We start from the raw sequence: 26,179 nt of genomic DNA, 5'->3' as shown, positions 1-26,179 counted from the left end.
TATACCATATCGGGTTCGGATCCAGGATTTGACGTTAGAGAGGGTGCATCTTAGAGGCGTAACCATTTGACTAGCGTCCCTCCCTAAGAACCGAAACTTTCTTCTCGGATATTTTAACAATTTCCTATACGAAATTGTGCATTTTGGGCGTTATTTATTACTTTGTTCTCCTATTGAAAACAAGAGAACTTGGACGATTTTATAGGGCGCGCGCTGGCTGCGCCAAACCAATCCTCTCCCCACCCCAGAATCATGTAGTAATCATGTTTAAGGTTCTACGTACTCTTTTGTTTAATTTATTAAAATAAATATTACTTAAATCAGAGTAGATTAATTTCAAACCTCGTGATTGGCGAACTGCGTAAGCGTCTAAGCGTATTCTTCGTCGCACTGTACACGCATAATAAGAAGACGGAGTTTACTGCTAGAAAACATACACTCATCCGCTTATGATACCTGAAAATAAAACTAACGTGACAATGCGGGTAAGTATACAAAATTGAGCATATTCTTGGGCTGACCTTATCTAAATATAACTTTGGAAAATCCCAACCGACTCAGGAATCCCGTCAATAACGAAACAACGAGAAATGTAACTTATATCTGCTGAACCCAAAACTCCTAAATCAAAAAACGTTAAATATATAATTTAGCTGCTGCTGGTCATTAACTACAATGTAATATTTTTTACAGTCTATAGATATCACCAACATATTTCGGGTATAAATGACACACCACTTATCTCAAAAGCTTACATGGTACACCACTTATCTCAAAAGCTTACATGGTACACCACTTATCTCCAAAGCTTACATGGCTTACATGGTACACCATTTATCTCAAAAGCTTACATGGCACACCACTTATCTCAAAAGTTTACATGGCACACCACTTATCTCAAAAGTTTACATGGCACACCATTTATCTCAAAAGCTTACATGGCTTACACCACTTATCTCAAAGGCTTACATGGCACACCACTTATCTCAAAAGTGTACATGGCACACCACTTATCTCAAAAGCTTACATGGCACACCACTTATCTCAAAAGTTTACATGGCACACCACTTATCTCAAAAGCTTACATGGCACACCACTTATCTCAAAAGCTTACATGGTACACCACTTATCTCAAAAGCTTACATGGTAATCCACTTATCTCAAAAGTTTGCATGGTACACCACTTATCTCAAAAGCTTACATGGTACACCACTTATCTCAAAAGCTTACATGGCACACCACATATCTCAAAAGTTTACATGGCACACCAAATATCTCAAAAGTTTACATGGCACACCACTTATCTCAAAAGCTTACATGGTACACCACTTATCTCAAAAGCTTACATGGCACACCACTTATCTCAAAAGCTTACATGGTACACCACTTATCTCAAAAGCTTACATGGTAATCCACTTATCTCAAAAGTTTGCATGGTACACCACTTATCTCAAAAGCTTACATGGTACACCACTTATCTCAAAAGCTTACATGGCACACCACATATCTCAAAAGTTCACATGACACACCACTTATCTCAAAAGTTTACATGGCACACCACTTATCTCAAAAGCTTACATGGCTTACATGGTACACCACTTATCTCAAAAGTTTACATGGCTTACATGGTACACCACTTATCTCAAAAGCTTACATGGCACACCACTTATCTCAAAAGCTTACATGGTACACCACTTATCTCAAAAGCTTACATGGCACACCACTTATCTCAAAAGCTTACATGGTACACCACTTATCTCAAAAGCTTACATGGCACAACACATATCTCAAAAGTTTACATGGCACAACACTTATCTCAAAAGCTTACATGGCACAACACTTATCTCAAAGGTTTACATGGTACACCACTTATCTCAAAAGTTCACATGACACACCACTTATCTCAAAAGTTTACATGGCACAACACTTATCTCAAAAGCTTACATGGCACACCACTTATCTCAAAAGCTTACATGACACACCACTTATCTCAAAAGCTTACATGGCACAACACTTATCTCAAAAGTTTACATGGCACAACACTTATCTCAAAAGCTTACATGGCACAACACTTATCTCAAAAGCTTACATGACACACCACTTATCTCAAAAGTTTACATGGCACACCACTTATCTCAAAAGTTTACATGGCACAACACTTATCTCAAAAGCTTACATGGCACAACACTTATCTCAAAAGTTTACATGGTACACCACTTATCTCAAAAGTTCACATGACACACCACTGTTTTACATGTAAACTCAATACATCTTAAAAGCGACACTCTTATTCAAAATCAATACATACACATGTATGACAAACATCGATTTTGAGTGATAAACCTTTAACTACCTACTAAATAAGGCATTTATGGAAAATATTAATTACTGATAACAAGATTGAAACCGTGTCTCTTATAGCTGAAAAAAAAAGATTGGTGAGTGCTAAAAGATTTACTGTGATCTACTATAGTCTCACAAGGTAGAAATACCGTGTTTTCTGCACCCTTTCTTTTAAATTGAGCTCGGTATCCTTCACAGGAACCATTATTTTTGACATTTATTCATACTTTTTGGTATGGTATATTAAGCAAATGCATTAATTGTGGTAAATTTTATTTGGGAGTAAGCCGAGTGCATCTTGTAGTATTTCGTTGGATGCCATAGTCCTTTCAATATAATAATATTTCAATTAATGCAGGTTGGGATTGTATTTAATAAAGGTATGTATAACAATCAAATGTTTACTAAATAATAAGATTTTTAGATACAGCGGATACATGAAATAAACAGAGTGATGATATAAATGATGTTGCTAAATAACAACAATAAAATGTCATTTTTGCCGGAACATGATTCCAATTAAAATTAACAAAACATTAGCTGATTACCTTAATTATTGAAAAAAGAGATCATTGAAAATAGGCAGATCGATACAAAGATACCCTCTGAGTTTCTAAGGCAAAGTGGTGTACACCTATCCCAGTATGTGTATACCACGTGATAAATTACGTCACATATGCTACCTCGGAAGGCAACATTTTGCTTAAAATAAAGACTTAAATCAAAGATAACTTTTCTTATACTACACCATTTTAAATAAAGCAAAGAGCAGTTTATGGCGCTTAAAGAGCCCCGTACGTCTTTGTTTTATCAAACACTTCGACAAACCTGTTTCCAAAATAATATTTTGACAGTGCTCCGTCAGACGGCCGTATTGTGAAAAGGTTTGTCGAAGTGTTTTGAAAACTAAACTCTCAATCAAACTTTGGTAAAAGACCGAAGGCAGAGCTCCGTAAGCGGCATAGACTGTGCTTTGTTTCATTCAAAATGGTGAAAAAATAGTGAAGTTATCTTTGTTTAAAGTCTTTATTTGAAGCAAAATATTGCCTTCCGACGTAGCACCTATGACGAAATTAATCACGTGGTATACACACACTGTATGCCCTGCAAATGAATAAATCCACCCGGAACATCGGAATCGACTCCTCAATGGAACGATATAGACATTCAAAGATAGCTAGCTAACTTGGGAATATGTGTACACCACTTTGCCTTAGAAACTCGGAGGATATATATATGTTTGTGAGTCAAATTTATCGGAACTGCCCCATCAACAATGTCTTGGGGCTTTGTTTTGATTGCAGGTATTTTAAAAAAAGATATTTGCATTTTTGTAACCCGGAAATAAATTTCATCCACTACTTTTCATTATTTTTGTAAATAACTTTCTTATTTGACAAGATATCATCAAGAACTCTCAAGACATTGTTGAATAGGTAGTCTGGGGCATTTTGACATAAAAACTAAGTAACAATGTTGACAGACTTTTCAGAAATAATTTGAATGATGTCAAACTCTCGCGAACTTACAATGAATGATGGCATTAAAGATAACCAATTATAAAACAAGAACAAAGCACGTGGACGCCAACGTCTTCCTAGGTCGAAAAGGTTGAAGAAAAATATCTGAAAATGTTTTTAAAACTGGTCGTACAAAATCTCGTTATTGCATTCAGGGAAGGGGAAACTAACGCTCACCTAAGTTGAAACATGTTATTAGTGGAATAAATAGCAGTCAATCAATATCATGTCAGTGCTGGTATTAACACAAATAATTCTTAAAGTGTTTTCTTTCTTAAGACCAACAGACGTGTATCATGCAAACCAAATGCCGCTACAATTTCTGTCCAGAAACGTGTTTAACAGGCAATTCAGCCGATCTGATGGAAGTATGTCAAGTTTTCGTAGGTCTCTAAAGAACATCAGCATGGAGATTATGGTGGGTAATACAAGTTGAACGATCAGGGATTAATGAATAAAATTGCTTTTAGAGATTATGTCGTTATCATGGCTATAACTTTAGTTACAATATTACAAAAAACATTATTTTATGATGTGATCAAACGCCTGTGTTTTCAATGTGCTGAGCATATCATACATTTAAGTTGACAATATATATTCATGTCTTATCTTTCCATTAATAATATGTGTTTAAAGTATACATTAATGTATTCTTAAAATAATAAGTACAAAGCATATGATAAATTTAAGATAAAAATATATATTCATGTCTTATTTTTCCATTAATGATATGTTTTTGAAGTATACATTTCATTATTCTTAAAATAAGTGTCGTTTACCTTATTTGACGTACACAATCCATCCTAATTATAAGATATATGGGAATATTGTGCCCGAGCAAAAGAAACAGACACTGAGTTATATGGGAACCAGATGGTGCCAGCAATGTACTTTCATTCGTAAATTAATGTGCATTTATGTACATTACCAGTTTCAGCGTTTATTGACAAACGGCATAATTTGCCTTACCATTAATATTGTATGGTCTAAACATATATCTTATGTAAAAAGTACCAACAAAATTGTCACAGATATGCGCAGATGTCACATAATAATACATTATTATGGATCTATGAATTTCGGAAATTGTATGCATAAGTTGAGTATTTATTTGAGCCATTTATATAAAATGAGCAATTAAAATAATCCTAATATAAACTGAAAACAATTAAATTAAGTTGTAATATTCACATTATGCAGAAAGATCTTTCTAAGTAGCAGTTAAACGTTTGAATTTATCTTCTCTGAGTTTCATAAGTAGTACAGTGAAATCTGCAGGGACAAGCCGAGTGGTCGAAAAATTAAAAACCCTGTTTAGGGGCACAAAGTAAGGTCCCAAATGACAATGAACTAGAGATACATACCGTGTGATTCAAGCGCAACATTCACAAATACAAACACCACATACATACCACACACTCATTAAAACGCAGTAGCAGCACCAGCAGTAGCAGTAGCGGCAGTAGCGGTAGCGGTGGCGGCGGCGGCGGTGGCAGTAGCAACACCAGCAGTAGCGGTGGCCGTGGCGGTGGCGGCGGCAGCAGTATCATAAGCAGTAGCAGCACCAGCAGTAGCAGCAATGGCGGTGGCGGCACCGGCAGTAGCAGCAGCAGCAGTAGCAAAAGCAGAAATAGTAGTAGTAGTAGTAGTAGTAGTAGTAGTAGTAGTAGAAGCAGTAGCAGTAGCAGTAGTAGTAGTAGTAATTGTTGTTGTTGCTATTGCTGTTGTTGCTGTTGTTGTTGTTGTTGTTGTTGTTGTTGTTGAAGTAGTAGAAATAGAAGCAGAAGCAGTAACAGTAGTAACAGCAGTAGCAGTAGCAGCAGCAGCAGTTTTATCATTGTTACATTATTTATTTTTTCTTTTCTTTTAATTTATTTATTTATTTACTAATTTATTTACTATTACTAACCTTGTTCGATAATTTAAACAAAATAAAGTAGAATCATTACAGTTGTCGAAGTGTATGGTATTCTTCAGCTACTGTTCAATACAAATATTAAATACAATTTCGACTTATGGCTAAACAGACCAAAATGAGCGTTTCATGAAATTTTGACCGCCCGAAAAATTAATTAGTGCTACATCAATATTTGTTCACATCCGCAACGCGCTCAGTTAAGATGTTTGCGGCGAATGTTTGCTGTTTGGTTTCCCGCTTAACGTGTATGCGCTGAGTTGCAACAGAGATACAAAACAAAACGTTTGCGAGCGTTTTGTACACGCTCGCCTTACTGAACGCTCTGCAGCTGTATACATGTAACTATCTTTTTTTCGATGGAGTTACAAATCTAGCAGATTCTTACAATGCAGAGCCAATCACATTTATTTAATTAGTTGAAATTTTGGGACGGTCACACAGTGAGTCAAGGGACGTAACTGATGCGATGTTTTCAATTTATAATGAACTGTAATCTACAATTGTTCAGTGTTCCGTCGTCTGTTACATAAATGACGAATTTGGCGCGAGGGCTTTCGTACAACTAATATTGCATACTATCTCGATTCTGTTGCATCTAACCACAAGGCATTATAAGGTAACTAAATTAAGTATATCTAACACAAACAGCCTTTGCGAACGAGTTTATTTAAACGCGTAGCAGTGGTGCTACTCTGTTTATATGTCACTCATTTTCGCGACATATGCCTGTGAGGCTGTGTGGAGAACGAATCAACGATCGTCAGAACAAGCACGTCACTCCTTTCGACTTAGCTAACCGGGCGGTTGGTTCTGACCCACAAACACTATATTGTAACACACCTTGCCAGAATTATATGAGCCAGTGTTAATCTTTAAGTGAAAGTTTCATTTTTCATTGACAAACAATCATTACAATGCCACCACGGTTTCAGACATCATACTGTTGATTTTATTGGGTTTTGTTTGCATGAATTTATTGTGAACAGTTAGTATAATTTGTTTTACAGAAATCAAGATGAGTGAGGTGGGGTTAGTCCAGGCCTCTCCATTTAAGCCTGATTTAGATAATGCTACTATGCCGGAGGAGGATGCAGCTAGCAGAGCTGGGTCTGATGTGGCAGTTGCTGGTAAAGTTGTATATTTAAAGTTACATGAAAATTTAATGCTTGGTGAAAAAGGTGACATAAATATTAATGATGCACTTGGGCCATGAATTTAACCATTTTTTTTATAAAAATCTAATTGCCTTTTTGTAAAAATAATCGACATCTGACAGTAATACAAAACCATGATATGGAATTGACAACCAAGTCTGAATTCTAAACAGAATTGATAAAAAAATGTTTGAAAGCTGAGTCTTGAAGGAAAATCTGGTGTGTGCATCCTCAGCTGTGCATCTGTTTTGCCCTGGTGTCACAGCAGAGTGCCAAATTTCCTGTGTATTTTTCATTGGTGAATTTCAAATTTAAGCAGTCTTTACAAAATGGGCTGAAAAAGTTATGCTTTGACAGATGTGAAAACTGACCTGTGAGAAAAGACACCACGGCAATAAAGATAATAAACATCCTTGTGTTATACCACAGATTGGAGAGGGTTGTAGGCTTAAACAAGGCCTTTTACAGACATGTTATTTGTGTTTTTTCAATTCAAATCATGGTATAAATCTTCATTTTACAGAATTGACAGCCTCCCGACAAGTTGACTCCCCACTGACAGTAGCATCTGTACAGGATAGTGAACAATCAGTGCAGGGCAATGAGCTTATCACCCAGTCCGAGGTGGATGAGGAAGCCAGGCTGGAACAAGAGAGGGAACAGGAGGATAAAGAGGAATATAGGAAGAGAAAAGAGGTAACAGCAAGCAGATAGCTTCTCTGTTATACATTAAGACAAGATATCAAATTTTATTTTCAGTTGGTATGACATAACAGAGAAGCGTTAGCTATAAATAGCTATTGACCGACTACATGTTTAAGTTACAAGTTTAGGTATTGTAAGTTTTTAGCTGAAGAGTAATGGAATAATACTGCATCCTGTTCTTTAGGAAGTAATATTCTGCTTTTCTAGAAATAAATGTCCAAGACTATGTAAGTGTAAAAAAATGTAATTTTTGTAATTTAATTTTATAATAATAGTATAAATGCATGCAAAATTACCATATTTTGCAGTTGAAACCATTTCTTAAATTAAACACAGTTCTTTTTTTTATATTTTCTGCGCTTTTCTCCCTAGCACCCAGTTCATTATGATGCTTTCATTGTCATATTAAGCTAGCAAATAATAACGAAGCTTGAACAAAATTTCTTGTTATAGCTCTATCTGTTCCAGTGTTTGAAGCCAATTATTGTAATAGATCAGTTTGGACTTATTAAGATTCCACTGACTGGGCTTTTGAGGAATTTGTCAATCCTTAATTCAACTCTTAAAAGCATTCATTTATACACCTTTATATATTTGCTTTTGTTTAACAGATGTGGCTCCACCTGGAACAGGACAGTAAGGAACAAAGATACGAGCGACTTAAAGTTCTCCTCATGAAGAGTAACATGTATACAGAGTACCTGCTACAGAGGTAAGTGATTGATTGAGAGATTGGGTGATCGATTGATTGCAACACTTAAAAGATTTGATCGCCTCAAAATTTCTTATGAAGATTATACAGAATACCTCAAACAAGGGTTATTTATTGATTGCAACTCTTCCAAGTTCTTCTCATGTAAAAAGTATGGTAGGATACTTTAAACACTGGATGGAACTGGTTAGAAAAAACCCTGGTAAAAAAAAATATATTTACGAAATATGTATCTCAAGACATAACGGAAATCAGTCTGTTTGAAGTGGAATAAATAATTGCTGTCTAGTCTTTGAAGTTATTGAGAATTATAAGTAGTTTGAAGACAAATTAAAATACTCATATTTCAGAATGGAGCGACAGAAAGCATTGGAGATGAAGAAACGAGATGCCATGTTGAAGAAATTGGCCAGGGACCGAGAAAAAAGAGAGGCTCAAGATGCTAACAAGGTGGGAAGTACTAAATTTACAGTAAATAGAACGCTAAGAAATATCATACACTGGAGCAAAATGGCGAGAAAGAAGTCTGGTAAAATCTGATTTAATAAATCTCAAGACCACACTGAAATTGAGAATATCCGCTTATTATCCACAGTAAAATTTGGTATGATTCTAAATAGTTTTATTTGCTTGAAGTAAAATTTGCACTTGACATACATTGGATGTTATTTGCTATAGCAGTATCAGGAATTTCAAAGTATTGGGAACCTATAAAGTTATCAGAAACCCCAATATGTCACCCATATATAATTTCTTGGGACACTATGGTTATGGACCAAGAAACAGGTCAAAATGCGTAACAAATATATTTAAACTAGAACACATAAACGGCTAAAACACGGTATTTGTCCACCTAAGTGTCTCACCAAGGTGGAAAAATGAACTTCCATGCAGGGCCATGAAATTTTGTCCATTTTTAGTTTAAAGTTTCAGTCATTGGAAATGATATTTGTTTTCCTACAGTCGCTTTTATAAATTTATTTTTTTGGCGACTTTTACATACAGGTCAGTGTAAGGTTACAGACACTACAACAGGCATATAACAACAAAGATTTTAATGGAAACAAGTCTGTATTATTCAGGTTAACACAGAAAACTAACAATTAGAATGTTAACAAACAAATGCATAAAATCTCTGCTTGAGATAAGCATAAAAAAAACATATTTCATCCCAGTTGCGATGAACTCTAAAAATTGACAAAAATGATCACACAACTTTAACTGTAACTTTTAAAGTTTGTAGAACCAAGTGCCCCAAGCACATTGTTTTTCTAAAATAAACACTTTTCCTATCAAGTATAGTCAGTTTCTGCTGTTTATATCAATAGAACATATTTTTTGTATGAGATAGAAATAGACTGCACTACGGTTACGGACTCTACACATTGTAAGAACCAACACATGCTCAACATTTTCTATTTGAAATACACATGTTTGTGTATTTTCAACAGATTAACTTTAACTTTGCCGAGTTCCTGTGTATTGAATTTAAAATGACCTCTTTCATTGACAAGTTCAGGAGCTTCTAGCTTTGAAATGATATGTTCTGTTGGCTCCTGAGAAACGTCTGACTTCTCAGGCCACACATATGCGTTTCCAGCTTTCTTCATATATTTAAGCCCATATTCTGTTTCAGATTTACTTGTAATTTCAGCAACGTAAACACTTATGGGTCCTTTTCTCGGTTTGAGCCCAACGGTAACAAAATCACCAGGTTGAAAGGCTGTATCTTGTTGGGATGTTGTTGCTGCTGTCTCTTCTATTTTTCTCCTCTTGGCTTTTGCTTGCTTGGTCTCCGATTTTCTTTTCAAAGTTATTTGTTTCTGTCCTTTTGTTTGTTCTTTGCAGGTTGCTTTAGGCTGCTCCTTGTTAGATGGTTGTTTCTTCTTTACATTTAGTTTTTCTTGGACTTTACTAATAACATCAAGGTTTCTTTTCTCCCACTTATTAACTATGTCTATATTCTCACATTTTGAGGAACTCACTATAGCATCTGCTACTTCAAGTTTCTTCTTACAAGCTGGTGTCATTGTTACTCCTTGGTCAGAAAGTACTTTGGATGTTGAAGGTGACTCAATAAGCTTCTTTAAAATGGCGGCTTTCTTCTTTGGTGTCCTAGGCAGAATGCCTTTCACCATTTGCGCTCGTCTGTATACTGTTGCACGGGATAAGTTACTTTTGTTCTGTCTGCTTTCTCCATGACTGTCATTTTCATCAACTGTGTTAACAATTGGAATTGTAGGAGACTTAAGTTTAATTCGCATTCTCCAGGCTTGTGTTCGCTTCACAGCTTTTTTCTTTTTTTCTTCCAGAGCCGGTTTCTTACTCTTTTTAACACCAGGATCTTCAGAAGAACATGTTGTTTTCATCTTTTTTCTCTGTCTGTATCTTTTCATTTCTTCAGCTTTTTTCTTTCTTAAGGAGGCTTTTAATTCAGGATCTGAATTGGCCATGAGTTTCACTTTCATTCGAGCTTCCTTCTTTCTTTCTGTGTCTTTCTTTTTGATTTCAGAATATTTTGTGGAGTTTTCTGTTTTCTGACGCATTCTCCATGCCTTGACTTTCAGCCTGTTTTTCTCCTTTTGCTTCTTTTCTATGTCTTCATTCTTTTCAGCATTCATTTCAGCATTTTTTTTCAAGTTTCCGGGATCGCAGTGATGATTTTCTGCTCTCTTCTGTAAAAAGACATTCTGAATATTAATTAACCTTAAACGGTTGGGTTCAATGTATACCTTAGAATATTAATATATATGGTATATAAATCTTCATATAAAGACAGGTTTTGTGAAAAGAAAAACCTCAAAAGGTATAAATGTCCCTATATGGTTCAATTGTATTGTTTCTGTTCATAAAAATGTTTTTGAACATACTTACAGTAGACTTAGAAACAAGTGGCCGTATTTTGTAGAGTCTGTAACCTGAGTACAAGTACAAATCAAATATTACTTAAGCTTCAATTCTGTACATTTAACAAGTATCCACTGTGTCTGTGATCTGTATATTATAACACTGATTGTATTCATTGGCATACACGCCAATCTTTATGTAAAAATATTTCATCTCGGCTCCGTAATAGGCTACACAAAATGAAATTGTGTGTCATACTGTCATAGGATTTCCATTAAACAACCTGTTAAGACCAGTTTAGTTTGTTATATGTTGGGCATGGCAATTTCAACAAATAAGCATCACAACATGTGCATTTCATGTGGAGAATTGCATTAATTCAGGGCATCATGTACAGACATATGGTTTTGGTTACGGACCCTACGTAACATAGCATGGAATGTTTAGATAAGGATAATACATACCTAGAGCATCACTGGAACCAACACCTTTAGTGTTTTCCATTTGAAAGGACTTCTTGCTGGAATCTGACCGACTATTACCCAAAATAAGCCATTTTCTTAGCTGATTCCATCATTACAGCTGCACTGTTGTATTTCTTAGAAAGGCGGTTGTTTTGGATGATGCAATAATTCATCACAAATATTGTTGCATCAGCCGTTTTATTGGTATTTTCCAATAGTTAAAAGATGATGCAATATTGCACAATAAAAAAAATTGCTTTTACCATGAAAAAATATAAGGAAATATGCTATTGAAAACAATGGAAATTTCAAATCAAAATTTGAAGGCAGATTTTGTAGTGTCCGTAACATTAAATATGTAAAAAAATGCAACTTAAAATCAAAATATTCCAAAAATATTTCAGCCATTAAACATACTCATACAGAGGTTTTTATTTGTGGAATGCCACATTTCTGTCATTAATACATATGTAGATACAAACCCATGGTTACGGACTCTACAGATTTTTTAACCCTGAAAATCTTACAGGTGAACCTCCTTCTTTTTAAGAATGTGAATCATGAATGCCCAAAGCAACAAAAAATTGGAAGTTTGATTAAAAATCAGTCTTACAAAACAGTTATCACTTGTAAATGGGTGAATTTTCAATGTTATTCATGCATATAACAAGGGATACTTATTGTGATTTTGAAAAATTGGCAAAAGCACCACTTTATGTTAATAAGTCATATTTTCTGTAATAATTTGTCTATTTTCTTGATTTACCCACCAAAATTTAGCACTTGAAATTTTCTATAAGCTGAGGTAATGCATTTTTTCCAAATCATCATGCAAAATAGATATATAACAGTTTGAATATATATAAAAATCAAATGAGACAGCATAACGCTTGAAAATGGCCATTTTTGGGATATGTTTTTTGCTGTTACTCGAATACAAATTGATATTTTCACTTGAAATTTGGAGGCCAGCAGGAGTGGACTAGGTTACATGCTTTGGCTGCAAAGAATTAAGTTTGAAATCACACACTTTCCTTCAATCTATGTATAACAACAAAAAAATATAAAATGGACAAATACCGTGTTTTAGCCGAAGCTTTTTGCATTAATGTTACCAGACTTGGCTGCAAGTAAGAAAGCTTTTAGATATGGTGAAGAATTTAGCAGGAATATATTGTGTCTCATTAGAAACTACATTCCTGAGAAAGAAATAGAATTCATAGACTCCCTGGACCCTTAGCTGAAATTTCCTATTGACAACCTGTAGCGGGTATGTTGGAATCATATCTGATACCAAACAGTTAACCACTTGTATAAGCAAAGTTCTTTTGACAATATACACTGGATAATATAGCATATCGTCTTAGACTGGTGCATTCAATTAAGGCAAGCTTACACTGACAGAAGAATTAATGAAATTATTTTGATATGGCTAATGTGTAATTGTTGTATTTTATGTTTCAGGCCAAAACAAATGCAGCTGTTTTAGCTGATCATTCTCAGGACACTGAAAATAGCCAGGTTTGCATCTTCTCCTTCTATTAACGACAAGACTACGCCCAATACCCCATACATTTTCAGGCCTGGTTATTTTGAGAAAAAAATTAATTACCTGCCAAACCAAATTTTATGAACCAAATTATTTTTGTGAATAGTAAATATTAATTTCACTATATAATTTGCTGATAAAAAAAGTAATGTGATCTTGTATTTTGTTCTCTTTATACATAAACCATGGCAAAAATATGAAGGATCTGGTCATTAATTTTATTTTGAGACATTATTATGTCTTTGGGTGTTAATCACAATGAACATATCATGTAACTAGGGATAGATTTAATACCAGTATTGTTGTTGTTTATTTAACTGTTTTGGGAATAAGGCCAGGGCCTTTCTTTTAAATTTGGAATGCCAAGAAATAAACAAGGATGCTTTATAAAAAAGAAAGAAAAAAAAGTTTATTATTTTCAAATTATGAAAATGGGATATATTTTTTCACATTTGGATAGGGGAAGGTTTTTTATCATTGGTTTAGGGCAAATCGCATGCCTAAATTGGTAAGAGAAAAGTCACTGAAAAATTCTATCACAATCAAATAAATATCAAAGACCAGAGAGGGGATCATGCAGCAAAGATCCAATAGCCGGGGCATATCATGCACAGATATCATAATACTGTAATAGTATGATAAGGATATGATAAATACACAACATTCATGACCTGAGCTTTTTTCTTGTAGAAGTCAACAGAGTCAAATTCATCAAGAAGATCGACAAGAGGAAAAATGTCTCTTCGAGCTCCGGTCCCTAAGTCCAAGTTGTCTGCCGCTAATTCTCCAGCTATTACACCAAAATCAAGGTATTTGACTGGAGGTCTGCTAGAAATGCTGGTTGTTTAAATAGAAATTGTTGGAGCAGATAAATGAAATGATGTAAAAAGAAAAAAAATACATATTTCTGTGGTACATGTATCTGTTTCTTTTGATGTATACATGTGGTATCTGGAGCTATGTTGGTATGTTAATTATTAAAATGTAGTCATCATATACAGAAGTCTACCCAGTATTGTGCAAGCTAAATAACTAGCTTTAAACAAATGCATTACAGAACCTCACAAAGGTCTGATTCCTTAGAGAATTGTGCGTTTAAGGGACACATTCTTGTTTTATACGGTAAGATATAAAGAGAAACGCTTGATTCAGTTATAAATCATAATCATTTATAGTTATAATGATTATTTAAAAATGAGACACTAAATGCTCAATTTTCCCCATGGGCTTTAGTAACCTCTTTGAAAGGGTTAGATTTACAATATCCTGTTAAGGTGAGTATCTGCAAGTTCCTGTTAGGATTTTATTAATGAAAATCAAGAAGGATAATTTATTTTCAACAAATTTTAAAAATGGCGTTGCCAATATAAAAATTGTGAAATAATGGTGTCTGATATTCAGGGCATCACCATCCACACCTGGCATGATAGCCAGCTCTACGCCAAACATTAAGGGGGCAAAAGAAGCATTAGAACCCAGTCTGGATGAAACCTCGCAAAAGGCTGATCCTTCAGAAAAAGATTCGGACAGAATCTCACAAACGACAGTACCTGAAGAGGGAGTTACTAAACCGTCAGAGAAAGACACTGAAATGACAGAGAAAGACACTGAAATGACAGAGAATGACACTGAAATGACAGAGAAAGACTCTGAATTGTCAGAGAAAGACACTAAATTGTCAGAGAAAGACTCTGAAATGAAGGTGAAAGACAACGAAATGCCAGAGGAAGATAGAGATGGTTCGTCTGCGCGCGATCAGTCAATGTCCCCTGGGTCAGAGAAAGAGAATGATACGCCACAGGTCAGGAGGAGCGGGAGAGTGAAAGTGGATGCTGAGACTCAAGGTTGGTTTGGATTGATTTTTAGCTCTGCTGTTCTCAATGTGCAATATATTATTATGAACTGAACTAAGGTTAAGGACGAATTAACATTAAAAACACTAAAGGAAACAGAAAAAATTAAGTATTGTCATCGATGGTGTCCCTACAGATTTTAAGTATACAACTATAATTCTGTACGAAACCCAGTTCCTCGGGCCTATTTCAATAAATATCATAGACGATTGTAGTCAAAATTCTAAATGATGATCATATTTTTGTTATGTTGCTTCATCTTCGTGTCAGAGAAGAAAGTGGAGAAAATCAAATAACATCTAAATGTTGTTATTTGTGACACTTAGGCCTAAAAGATAAAGGTTTGTTATGAAATGCCAACAATTTTTTTATTCATTGGCAAAAAAATAGGGTCGGTCAGGTAACTTGTGATATACCTTCTAGTGATAACTGATTTGTGATTATTGAAGTTGAGATTAAGATCTTTTAATGAAAAGGGTCCCTGCAGTTAAAGCTGCACTCAGATTTACCATTTTTACTACTTTTTTATTTTTTGTTTTGAAAAGAGCATATTTTTGCGTAAATATCTTCAAATCAATGATATAAGATTGCTGACAAAAAATCAGAATGTAGATTTTCATATATCCGTTAGAAAATTAATGTTTTATGGCCTAAACCGTTACTAACGGTTTAAGAAAAATGCTTAAAACATCAATTTCTGAACTTATGAATATATGGGATCTAATTTTTTGTCAGCAGTCTTATTTAACTGGTTTCCATGGATTTTCGCAAAAATTGGCTTGTTCTAAGAGAGAGAAAAAGTTGTCAAAACATTTAATCTGTGAGAGTGCAGTTTTAACGGTTTCAGCTTGTATGCACATACATGTACTTTTGAACTATAAATACCGAGTTGTACATTGTCTGTAGATTTTGAGGATTGTCTGAGAGACTGTCTTGGAAAGAAGCTTATACCGGCTGAAGATGAAAGTGACCATGAAGATATGGAAAATGAGGACCCGATATGTTAGATATTTATGTTCACTGTTCAGTTTATTAATTGAAAAGACTCCGGCATTTTTAGGGTGGTTTTATAGAGATGTTTGGTTTGTTTTTAGATATCTTCCAAATATCTAAAGGAATTTTTCGCTAATTTGGAAAACAATTTCCACATGAGAAATTCTTTAAAAAAAAGAAAGAAAACCCCCCAGACAAGTTCTATTTGGCAAAAGTATTGTTAAATTAATAGTTGATATACATGCTAACAACTAAAGAAGGGCATTGGAGGATACTTATCCTTCGTAAATTTTTTTTTTTTTTAAATGCATTTTTTTTGCAAAATGACGCAAAATATCCAAATTCCAAAGTGAATGGGTCAATGTACCATAATTCCTCAAAAAAACAAACCCTGACCCTTTGTTAGATTTTTTTTTATAGTTATGTTCTCTTTCGTTCCCTTTTGATTTTGTTTCTTTGTTCTGATATTGTTTGTTGAATCTTCATTTGCATGTATGAAATTTGTAGTTGTATTTTTGCTTATTTGTTGTCAAATATTTCAGAATTTTCTAGAGATGATAAAAATATGGATTTATCCTGACATAAAGATGGTGATATTTCAATCTCAGACCATTTTACCTTGGTTGATGATTTTTGTCAAATAGTCAGTCTAGTATTTGTCAAACATTACAGCACTACGATTGTGCAAGCAGTCAAAATGACATTTCAAAAATCAACATGTAAATTCATTGCACAATAGGTTTAATAAAAACATGACCTAATTTTTTTTACAGACACAAAATCAAAGCGAGGCAGAAAAAGGAAAAGTTTGAACTACAATGAAAAATCACCACAGGGAGCCAAATTGTTAACTCACTTCTTTACAGTAAGTTTTATTTTCAGCTTGTATGGTGCTAATTTCTTTAAACATCTAAAGCCCCTTATAACAGCATAGCATTGAACTCACTATTTTTATTTCGCTGTTACTTTTGTAATATATACCTGTTTAAGGGTATTCAGACTTTTAAGAATTTTTTCCTTATGATAATCACAATATTTTTTGTGTGTAAAATTATGATAAAGAAATATATCTGCTTAATAAAATAAGCCACCTAACCTTGTTATGCTTAAGAACTTTGAGAATAAAGCCTGGTTTGTTTGATTTACTAAAAAAAATAATTTACAATGAACAAGACACAAACTCTTTTGAAATCAAGTTTTTCATTCATGTTAAAGTTACCAAGTCACTCACGATATCTGAGTAACTGACCTGTTGTTATTTTGTCTACCAGCCCTCCAGTAAAAGACAGAAGCTGGTCATGGAAGCAGACCAGGAAGATGATGACAAGGAGGAAGAGGAAATGAAAGAAGAGAAAAAGGTTAGCAGACGAAGCCCGTAAGCCCTGCTCTGGTGAAATGCTTTCTTGGCTTGCTCAGATTGTGGATTTGATATAAAAGGGCTTGCTAGATTATTTTGAGCACAAGTGTAACAGTCATCGAAATTAGACTTTTAGATCAACAAGCCCGAATTATTATACTATTTCTTGGCATCAAATTTTTTAACAAGCCCTGCTATATAAAATTCAGAATTTGAGCAAGCCCGAAAGAATTTATCCAGTGCAGGGCTTGTGGGCTTGTGTTAATTTCGACCACTGGTGTAAGAAGTTGGCTTGTTTCGCCAAAGGGGTTTGCTAAACGCCTTATTCAGTATATTTTGCGCAGATGTGTTGCACTTGAGAGCAAAAATTGAAGTTTCTCGTAATAGAAAAAAAAAATATATTTGCCAACTGGTACATGTATCTAGCTTATTTTCCAAAAATTTTGTTGGTCAGTCTGGAGTAGTTAAAAAGTTATCATACTTTCAATCACAGTAGGGCAAGCTGTTGTGGACACTACAACACGTACACAGGGGTCGACACTAACCATTTTTCCAAGGGATCCCGAAGGGACACCAACATTTGAAATCAGATGTCCCTTCATGAAATTAGGAGTCCCTTCCATTTTTTACATTTTTTTCATTACTTAACCTGTTTTAATAATAAATCTAACATGCACATTCATTGTCTTTTAAACACCATATTATACATGTTTTCAACAGCATGTAATGACAAGTTAATAGTACAGTGTCAGACATATGAACCTCTGGCGATGGCAAGAGGAAGATATGGGTCTCCTAGTCAGTAGATTGGGTTCAAAAGCGGTAGAATGTCTAAGTCCCTTTTGTTTTCAGTCAAAAACAAAGATGGATACAATGTAAACAAAAACTTGATGGTTGGTACTATTTTTAGATTTTCTTAAAATACGCATTAAATAAGTCATGGTTCAGGGTCTTGTCACATGTCAGTGCTTTTGATCAAGAAACAGTTGGACTATTACATCTGGCTTGTGAAGACTCAAGTTTATATTAAGTAGAGCTGCTGATCAATCAATCAGACTGCCCAACAGGTGTAGTGCATACTGGAAGAGCAGACGACCGAAAAATTGTGTATATTAATTTTTGCGCCAAAATGTCGTAAAATTTGTGATTGCATTTATAAAACTTTGGGAATTTTATTTCTATGTTGTTTCGATCAAAGCATAAAACAAAAAATGTTGAATAGTAGGATTCCGGTATTTGTGCCGTAAATGTTAGTGTAACAACTCGAAGGTCGCATCATTAAGTCATCAAGGTTAGTAGTGTTGGCATCTTTTTTGGGCGGTTCTGACACATAAGCAAACTAATTTAACATAATTTTTGTACAGATAATAACAGTCTGTCACCTCTGACCTTGTTGATAATGTAAACAACAAAATGGAAGTGTTAACCCGCATGCGCACTGTGAAATGACCTGTTTATTTATAGATTCATGACGTAACTATAGTCAAAAAGTCAGCCACACTTTCGCTTTAGTGTGTGCAATGTATTAATAATAATATCATTTTTGCATGCACTTTTAAGAAATTTAGGGGGACCTAAATTTATGTAATAAATAAAAGAAACGCTATTTATTTATTGATGTTTAGCTTTTATCGGTCAAAATTTAAGTGTCCCGACGGAATACCGGACTTTGAAGTTCAGGTGTCCCTCCCGAAAAACTGGTGTCCTCATGATCCCGGGACCCCGTTAGTGTCGAACACTGCGTACATTGTTATGCATCTCTTGAAATTAGATTAAATGAATTTGTGGATTTTGCGGTGTTTGAATTAAAACAAAGTTGCACTGTCTAATTTTTGGGGAGTACTCTAACTGGAATTATGAACTTGAAAATCTTTAGTTCATTTGCAATTTTATTCACCCCTCTGTTTTTGTAAAGGATATTATTATTTTTAAACAACATATTGCCTGATGAAGCTCCTTGTCTTTATCTTACTGAGTTCACATGCATTATTTTACCCAAGAGGACCATCAGAAAACTTTATGATGTTAAGGCTTTACCTTCTCATATGAATCTTGCCCACAGGACCCCAATGCCATAGACCTATTTACTGGATTCCCCGATATAGAACCAGACGGCACTATAACCAGGCCAGCCTTGTTGACAGGAGGGAAGTTAAGAAACTACCAGGTGGAAGGACTTAACTGGCTCAAGGTAGGTGTTATTTCTCGGCCATGAGAATGAACCTTTTACACTAAGGGCAAAAAAAAAATGGTTTAGTTAGGCAGGGATAATTCTATTTCAAGATTTTCAACGAGAGAATTGATCCCATTTGTCCAAAATTGGTGAGAGAATTTTAATTTCAGTGAGATTTTTTATAATACATGGATAACGCAGTGATAAAACAATGCATAAAAGTAACTTGTTTCATGAATATCAATATATTTACAAATTTACAATATATAGGTATATAGATATAATATATACACTTGTTTGACTAGAAGGAAACACTTGTTAACAGTACAGACAGCATGAACATTCATACTCCTTTTATTTGAGCAAAAAATAGGATAAAGCCATTTTTGCTGAAAGGTGCTTTGACTTTTTTTGGGAGACGAAGGCTTTCCATTGTTGTTTTCATCTGGCCCTGGTATTTTATTTTGATCCAGAGGCCTTTTTCAAGAAATGCAAACAACGTTTTCTGATTAGACATTTTGACGCTTTCGATATTGTAGACGCATTTAAAATGCAGTGGTAACCCGCTTAAACAAAATTATTCCGGGTCACAAAAACGCTTGAAAACAAGACTTAGTGCGTGGACGATATCGATCAAAAGATTCGATAAGACAAATGCATTCAATGTAGGGGAGGCAATTCGTGAGTAATTCAATAAATATAAACAAGAAGCTATCTGCGACTACGATGCTTTATTTTGTAAAACAACAAAATGGAAAAGGCACAAAATACACAAACTGCGATCAAGCGCGAGAATATCTCGCATTTAAGTCATTTTGATGCGATTTGAGCGATTTTTATGCGAGATATTGCGGAAATCGATTACTAGAATTATCCCTGGTTAGGGTAACATCCTTTCCCAAAACAGGTAGTGTATGTAAGATTATTTTTGTCAGAAAAAAGGTTTTAACGTATTTATTGACACACTTAAAAGAAAGAAGATATATTTATATATAAAAAATATACCTACTCACATATAAATAGTAGAGTCAGCATCTATTTCATAGGTAGGGTTACCCTGGGTAACCCAAACCAAATGTATTTTTTAAGGCCTTATACACAGGGTTGAGAAATGTTTTGTATGCAGTTTTATCTGGGGGTTCTATCGTATTTGGATTCAGTGAGGATTTGTGCGGGGTAGAGGTTGACAAAAGATCAAGTACACCAATTCAATGCAAAACGAGTAATTGAATTAAAAGCTTTAGTTAAAAAAATGAAATAAACTATGTATGCCCTGATTATAAAAGTGTGTGTTATTACAATGACAGCAATTTTTAGAACTTATTAACAGATGCTGTTAGAAAATGGCAACAACAGTATCCTGATATATGAAATGGGATTCAGTAAAATGATATGATACATGTGCAGCCCTGATGTGTCAGATCGCTACAAGCTAGAGTTTATAGGCCATTCATTGTTATAGCTTCACTGTCTTCTCTTACAGGTGCTGTTTGAAAATGGAGTCAATGGTATCCTCGCAGATGAGATGGGTTTGGGAAAAACAATACAATGTGTGGCCTTGATGTGTCAGATTGTTACGATGGGGGCTCTTGGGCCGTTCATCGTCATAGCTCCACTGTCAACTCTCCCAAACTGGAGAAATGAATTCAAAAGATTTGCTCCAAGAGTGAGTGCTTAGGCTTTTGGTTTAATTTGTCTGAAGCTACATGTTTAAATTAACTAAAACATTTTACATGTATTCACAGGAAAATATTAGTAAAAATTGTGACTCTTTTGCAGCATTATTGTAGGTTCGCTGTCAACAATAATGTGAATGATTCTAAGCCTCTATTGGCAAATATGGATCAAATTAATGGCATTGAAAATAAGTTCAATTATCTGCTTTTTAAGTGAAGAAAAATTTATATAAGGATGTCTAGGCGAGTTGAGATGTTGGTATTAATGTCGACTTTTGACAGTTCCTTAAAAAAAGCTTTAATAATCAATTTAGCACCTAATATCTGTATTTCATCAAATAATTTGTCAAAACTGAAGGTATATTTACATACATGTATAAAAATTCAGATAAAACCTGTATGTATTTTACATGTATTTTTAACAAATTTTCTCCACAGTTGCCGATCTTGTTTTACCATGGAACGAGGGAGGAGAGAGCTCGACTTACAAACAAGATGAAGAAGAAACATGAGGTATGGTATCCATTTATCTATAGAGAACTTATTTGATTTAGGTGAAACCGTCCATTGCCTAAATTTAGCAAAAAAAACATGTGCAGTGTTTAATTTTTGAAAAAAAAAAGAAAAGAAAAATCTTTCAGCTAAAATGCTGATATAAGACCATAGACGGTCTGACATGTATTTTTTTTTTAAACAAAATTCAGGGTTCCCACGGTCAGGAAAAAAAGTCGAGGTAAGGGATTTTTTTTTATTTGGTCAGAGAAATTGGCAAAATATGCAAAAGTCTTGGAAAGTCAGGGAAATTTTGGAGGCTGTTGATCCAATGTGTAAAATAGCAAAAAGTAGGAAATAAGGCCATATCAGTTTATACTCTTGCTAAAAAAGATGACTTTAAAAATAGCCAATACACTATATAAGAAGACTTGGTAAGGGATGGCTGATGGGGAGGATGGGGACCAACATTATTAATTATGCTCATAGATGACCAATTAAGCTCCTATGAACCCTGGTAGTTCCGTCAGGGAAAATTGGAATTTAGTCAGGGAAAGGTCAAGGATTTTTTTTTTATGATTTGTGGGAACCCTTAAATTGACATCCAATTTGTCGGCTGGTCTGTTGCAATTTTATTTGTTCCTAGCATAACTTGAAAACTTCTGAATAGAACGAAACTTCATAAAAGGGTTAAGCATAATAATAGGAAGTGCAGTGTACTAGAACCATAACTCTTTATCAGCTAACTACAGAGTTATTCTCCTTTGTTACTTTTCCTTTTCAGAAGCGTAACTTCTAAATTACTCAATGGTTTTTAATTGATCAATACACATTGATCAGTGTAAATGCAGTGTACAAAACATTGGAGTTATGGCCTTTTTTTCAAAAAATAGTTTGCCATTCCTGCGTCCAGGCAGAATTTGGGGGTATTCTTCACTCCTGTGACAGCTCTAATTTTTGCTAAATGTACTTGTTTCCTCCTTTATCAACTTTGTTTCACCAGTGTATTACACCAACAGTTTATATACCAGTTCATTTATATCAGGTTCTGCCTGGCATTAAGATCCAGCCCATTGTCATTACCTCGTACGATATCGCCATGAGAGATCGGGCCAACTTACAGAGGTTTGAGTGGACTTTCATGATAGTGGACGAGGGACACAGACTCAAGAACACAGAATGTAGGCTGCTCAAGTGAGTATACATTCCAAACTTGAATATATTCACTGATCTAATGGCCCTAAGGCAAAGCATTGAAGAGGTAAAACAGATATTGGTTATTTCATAAAAAGCATAAAAATTGTTGACAAAATTCTCATCTGTCTTCACAATAACTAGGGAATCACCAGTATGTTATAGAATCTTAGAAAACTTGGCCCAATTTATGAAAGGATTTTAGTCATAACCAACCTTAAATCTGTATGCAAATCACAGATGAATCATGATTACAAATTTCCCTCTTTCATCTTTTACATCTTTCATACTTGCGAAAGTTGAAATACAAATAAATATTGCTAAACAACGAAAATTTGACACTAAGTTAATTCATTTTACAACCAAGACCTGTGTTGATATGAGCCCCTTGTACCATATGTAGATTTCTCTTGTTCTCCTGTATTGATTTTATTAAGTAAGAGTCACTGGTTTGTTCATTAAAAAAATATCACTGATAATGTAGTGGTATGCTGTAGTGTTATTGTGATTGGCACTGATGCCATCTGGTGATTATGTTTCTGTTGTTTTTTTCACACAAACTTTTTGTGTATCTTTCAGAGAATTGAAGCAATACAAGAACACTCACAGACTATTGCTGACAGGGACGCCACTACAGAACAACCTCAAGGAGTTATGGTCCCTGCTTCACTTTCTACTGCCGGAGATATTTGATGATCTGGGAAGGTGGGTCTTTCTTTGTATTCCCAGTTCATTGACTAAGGGAAGTAAAGTTGTTCTAAAAGACCCACAGGCTATTGCAGATGGGGACGCCACTACAAAAGGAGTTATTGTCTCTACTACACTTTCTACTGCCAGAAATGATCTGGGAATGTAGGTCTTACCATAAAAGTTCAAATTTCTAACAACAACAGTATTCAAAAATATGACTGTCATGTTGTTTCCAGTTTTGAGACGTGGTTTGATGTGACTGTGATATCAGATGATGCAGCGGATGAGGCTATCATAGAGGAGGAGAAAAAGACCAACATCCTTGGAATGCTGCATCAAGTATAGTTATGAGGGGAATCGGGGGGGGGGGGGGGTTACTATATATATATGATATAGAATGAACAAAGTTAAGTCTGTGATGATTAATGTTTTCGATTAGTCCTGAAATATTGATTGATAGCTTTCAATTTCAGATTGCCATTCAGTTGTTAGGTGTTTTTTTTATGCCCCCAAGGGTGGACATATCAAAATCGCACCATCCGTCTGTCTGTTTGCCCCTGTGTCCAGCTCAATTTCTTTCTCTTGTTTGCTTTATATTTGAATTAAAAGTAGTAAGAAGTACCATGAAATGGATATAAATAGCTTGGAAACAATTTCAAGAAGGTGTCTCATTAATGCAAGAACTCAATTTCTCCCACCCCAGATTTATATAAGTAGATCCAATAATTTAACCATGCTAGAAATTCTTATCTTGCCCACGAGCGAAGATAAAATGCCCGTATGGAACTCCTTTTTAATGGTCATCACATTGTAATTACCTCCCTTGTTGAAGACTGTCGTCTGTAGCATCGTGGAAACCTTGTCTTGTGGCAATATTTAGAACGATAAATAATTATTTCTCGCTTTTAATGTCACCATAAAACAGTTTTCATGCACCTTTTAAGAAATAATGCTTCACTTTACTTAGTAAAGAGCGATCTGAGTATTAACAAAATCTGAATCACTACGAGCATATCCATGACAACCACGTATTATCGCATATCCATACGTAATTTTTTTCACTAAGCACATAAGAGTTCCAGCAAAAAATACATTTTTACTTAATTCTGTTTAATTGAGGTGGGAGAAAAAGCAACTACCATAGCCGTTCGTGTAAGATAGGTTCATCCCGACCCTCACGCAGGGTTTTTGCGGAAACTCTGTAAACCTTGTTTACGCAAAACACCCAACGCTCGTGTCGGAATGAACCTATCTTACACTCTCAGCCATGGAAGATACTTATAATCTGCTTCTTTATCTATATAAAGTTATTGAGATAATTGCAATAGGTTGATAAGGGGTCTGACCCCTGTAACCTTACTATGGGCCTGAAACTCAAACTAAATTTTCAGGCTTAAGATATTTGGTGTCTTGTCATCCTTGGAAAGCATTGATGACACATTCATTGATACTTACGTACATTATTATTACAGAATGCTGATAAGTATGTCAAGAAATAAGCTGAGCACATGGACTTGTGTTCAAAATCTTTAGTTTAAATACATATGGAAACATTTAATTTTGTAAATTGTTTTGAATGCATTACAATGTCACATATTCATATGAAGTAGTTCTGATTGTAACGCAATTATGGATACACGCATATTATTATAAATACATGCCAAATATGATTGTTATGAACAGTAAATAATGTTTTTATAAGATACCTTGGAGGAAAATGAATTTCTTTGAGGTATTATTTATATTTTCATATGTATGTTATGATATCTCAAATATTTCCTTTGAAAAACATGATCAATATTAGCTTTTCTGATCCCGACCCCATTCTTCTTATGTTGCGTGATAGCTGATGTTAATATTCTCCAAATAAACTGTATTACCTTTCAGATCCTAACCCCGTTCATGCTGCGTCGCGTTAAAGCTGATGTTGATATTGACATTCCTCCCAAGAAGGAGCTGATCGTGTATGCGCCCCTCAGCAATGTTCAGAGGGAGTTCTACGAATCCACTGTTGACCGGACAATCCTCAACAAGTTCAAAACTAATAATGTGAGTGATATGGTTCAGGAGAAAAGTTTTAATGAAGGATTTATGTCGTAACTTCCAATTATCTTAAGCAGGGTGCCAGAAAATGGCAACAGTGCACTTCCCCAAGATGGCGCTCTCGTTGTTCAAAGATTATCTTTAGGCTAGTTTGCACATTTAAAAGAAATGATTGGTTGATATTTATTTTTGGATAATTGGTTGGTTAATATTAATTCTTAGTATTGGACCAATCGATAAACACTTTGACTAAGTTTAATGAAACCAAAGTATTTAGCACGGTTATACAATAGGCTGCAAATACCATAGGTGAGCTGTTTTTTGAATAGAAAGAGAATTTCAGCTTCTACAAGAGTCCCTATTACTGTCCTTTTACTCCATTTCTAATACTTACAGATTGATATGTGGTGGCAGGTATATCCTTGTTGCTTTCTAAATAATCAGTTTTTATTGCTGTTTTGTTTATACAGATGTTATATAGATTTTATGTTATTCT

At 34.7% G+C, this 26,179-nt stretch overlaps 1 protein-coding gene across 2 annotated transcripts in view; it reads left to right on the top strand.

The window, feature by feature from the left end:
- Nucleotides 1-6,306: 6,306 nt before the first annotated feature.
- Nucleotides 6,307-26,179, top strand: part of LOC128206395 (lymphoid-specific helicase-like) — a 32,722-nt gene continuing 12,849 nt past the window's right edge. Inside the window, exons 1-18 of one of the 2 annotated variants that reach the window (XM_052908801.1) lie at nt 6,307-6,397; nt 6,789-6,908; nt 7,459-7,631; nt 8,252-8,352; nt 8,703-8,802; nt 13,128-13,184; nt 13,903-14,021; nt 14,614-15,056; nt 16,832-16,923; nt 17,330-17,416; nt 19,478-19,606; nt 21,072-21,254; nt 21,703-21,777; nt 22,802-22,950; nt 23,530-23,655; nt 23,877-23,979; nt 25,528-25,689; nt 26,080-26,097. In XM_052908801.1, the coding sequence (XP_052764761.1) occupies nt 6,797-6,908; nt 7,459-7,631; nt 8,252-8,352; nt 8,703-8,802; nt 13,128-13,184; nt 13,903-14,021; nt 14,614-15,056; nt 16,832-16,923; nt 17,330-17,416; nt 19,478-19,606; nt 21,072-21,254; nt 21,703-21,777; nt 22,802-22,950; nt 23,530-23,655; nt 23,877-23,979; nt 25,528-25,689; nt 26,080-26,097 (2,229 nt within the window). In that variant the 5' untranslated portion in view covers nt 6,307-6,397; nt 6,789-6,796. The remainder of the gene's footprint in view (nt 6,398-6,788; nt 6,909-7,458; nt 7,632-8,251; nt 8,353-8,702; nt 8,803-13,127; nt 13,185-13,902; nt 14,022-14,613; nt 15,057-16,831; nt 16,924-17,329; nt 17,417-19,477; nt 19,607-21,071; nt 21,255-21,702; nt 21,778-22,801; nt 22,951-23,529; nt 23,656-23,876; nt 23,980-25,527; nt 25,690-26,079; nt 26,098-26,179) is intronic. The other variant, XM_052908802.1, reaches the window with a different exon arrangement.

Source organism: Mya arenaria, chromosome 10, assembly GCF_026914265.1.
Source record: "Mya arenaria isolate MELC-2E11 chromosome 10, ASM2691426v1".
Classification (NCBI taxonomy): Eukaryota; Metazoa; Mollusca; class Bivalvia; order Myida; family Myidae; genus Mya; species Mya arenaria.
The sequence above is the reverse complement of the archived record's forward strand: the minus strand, read 5'-3'. Positions and strand labels throughout refer to the sequence as shown.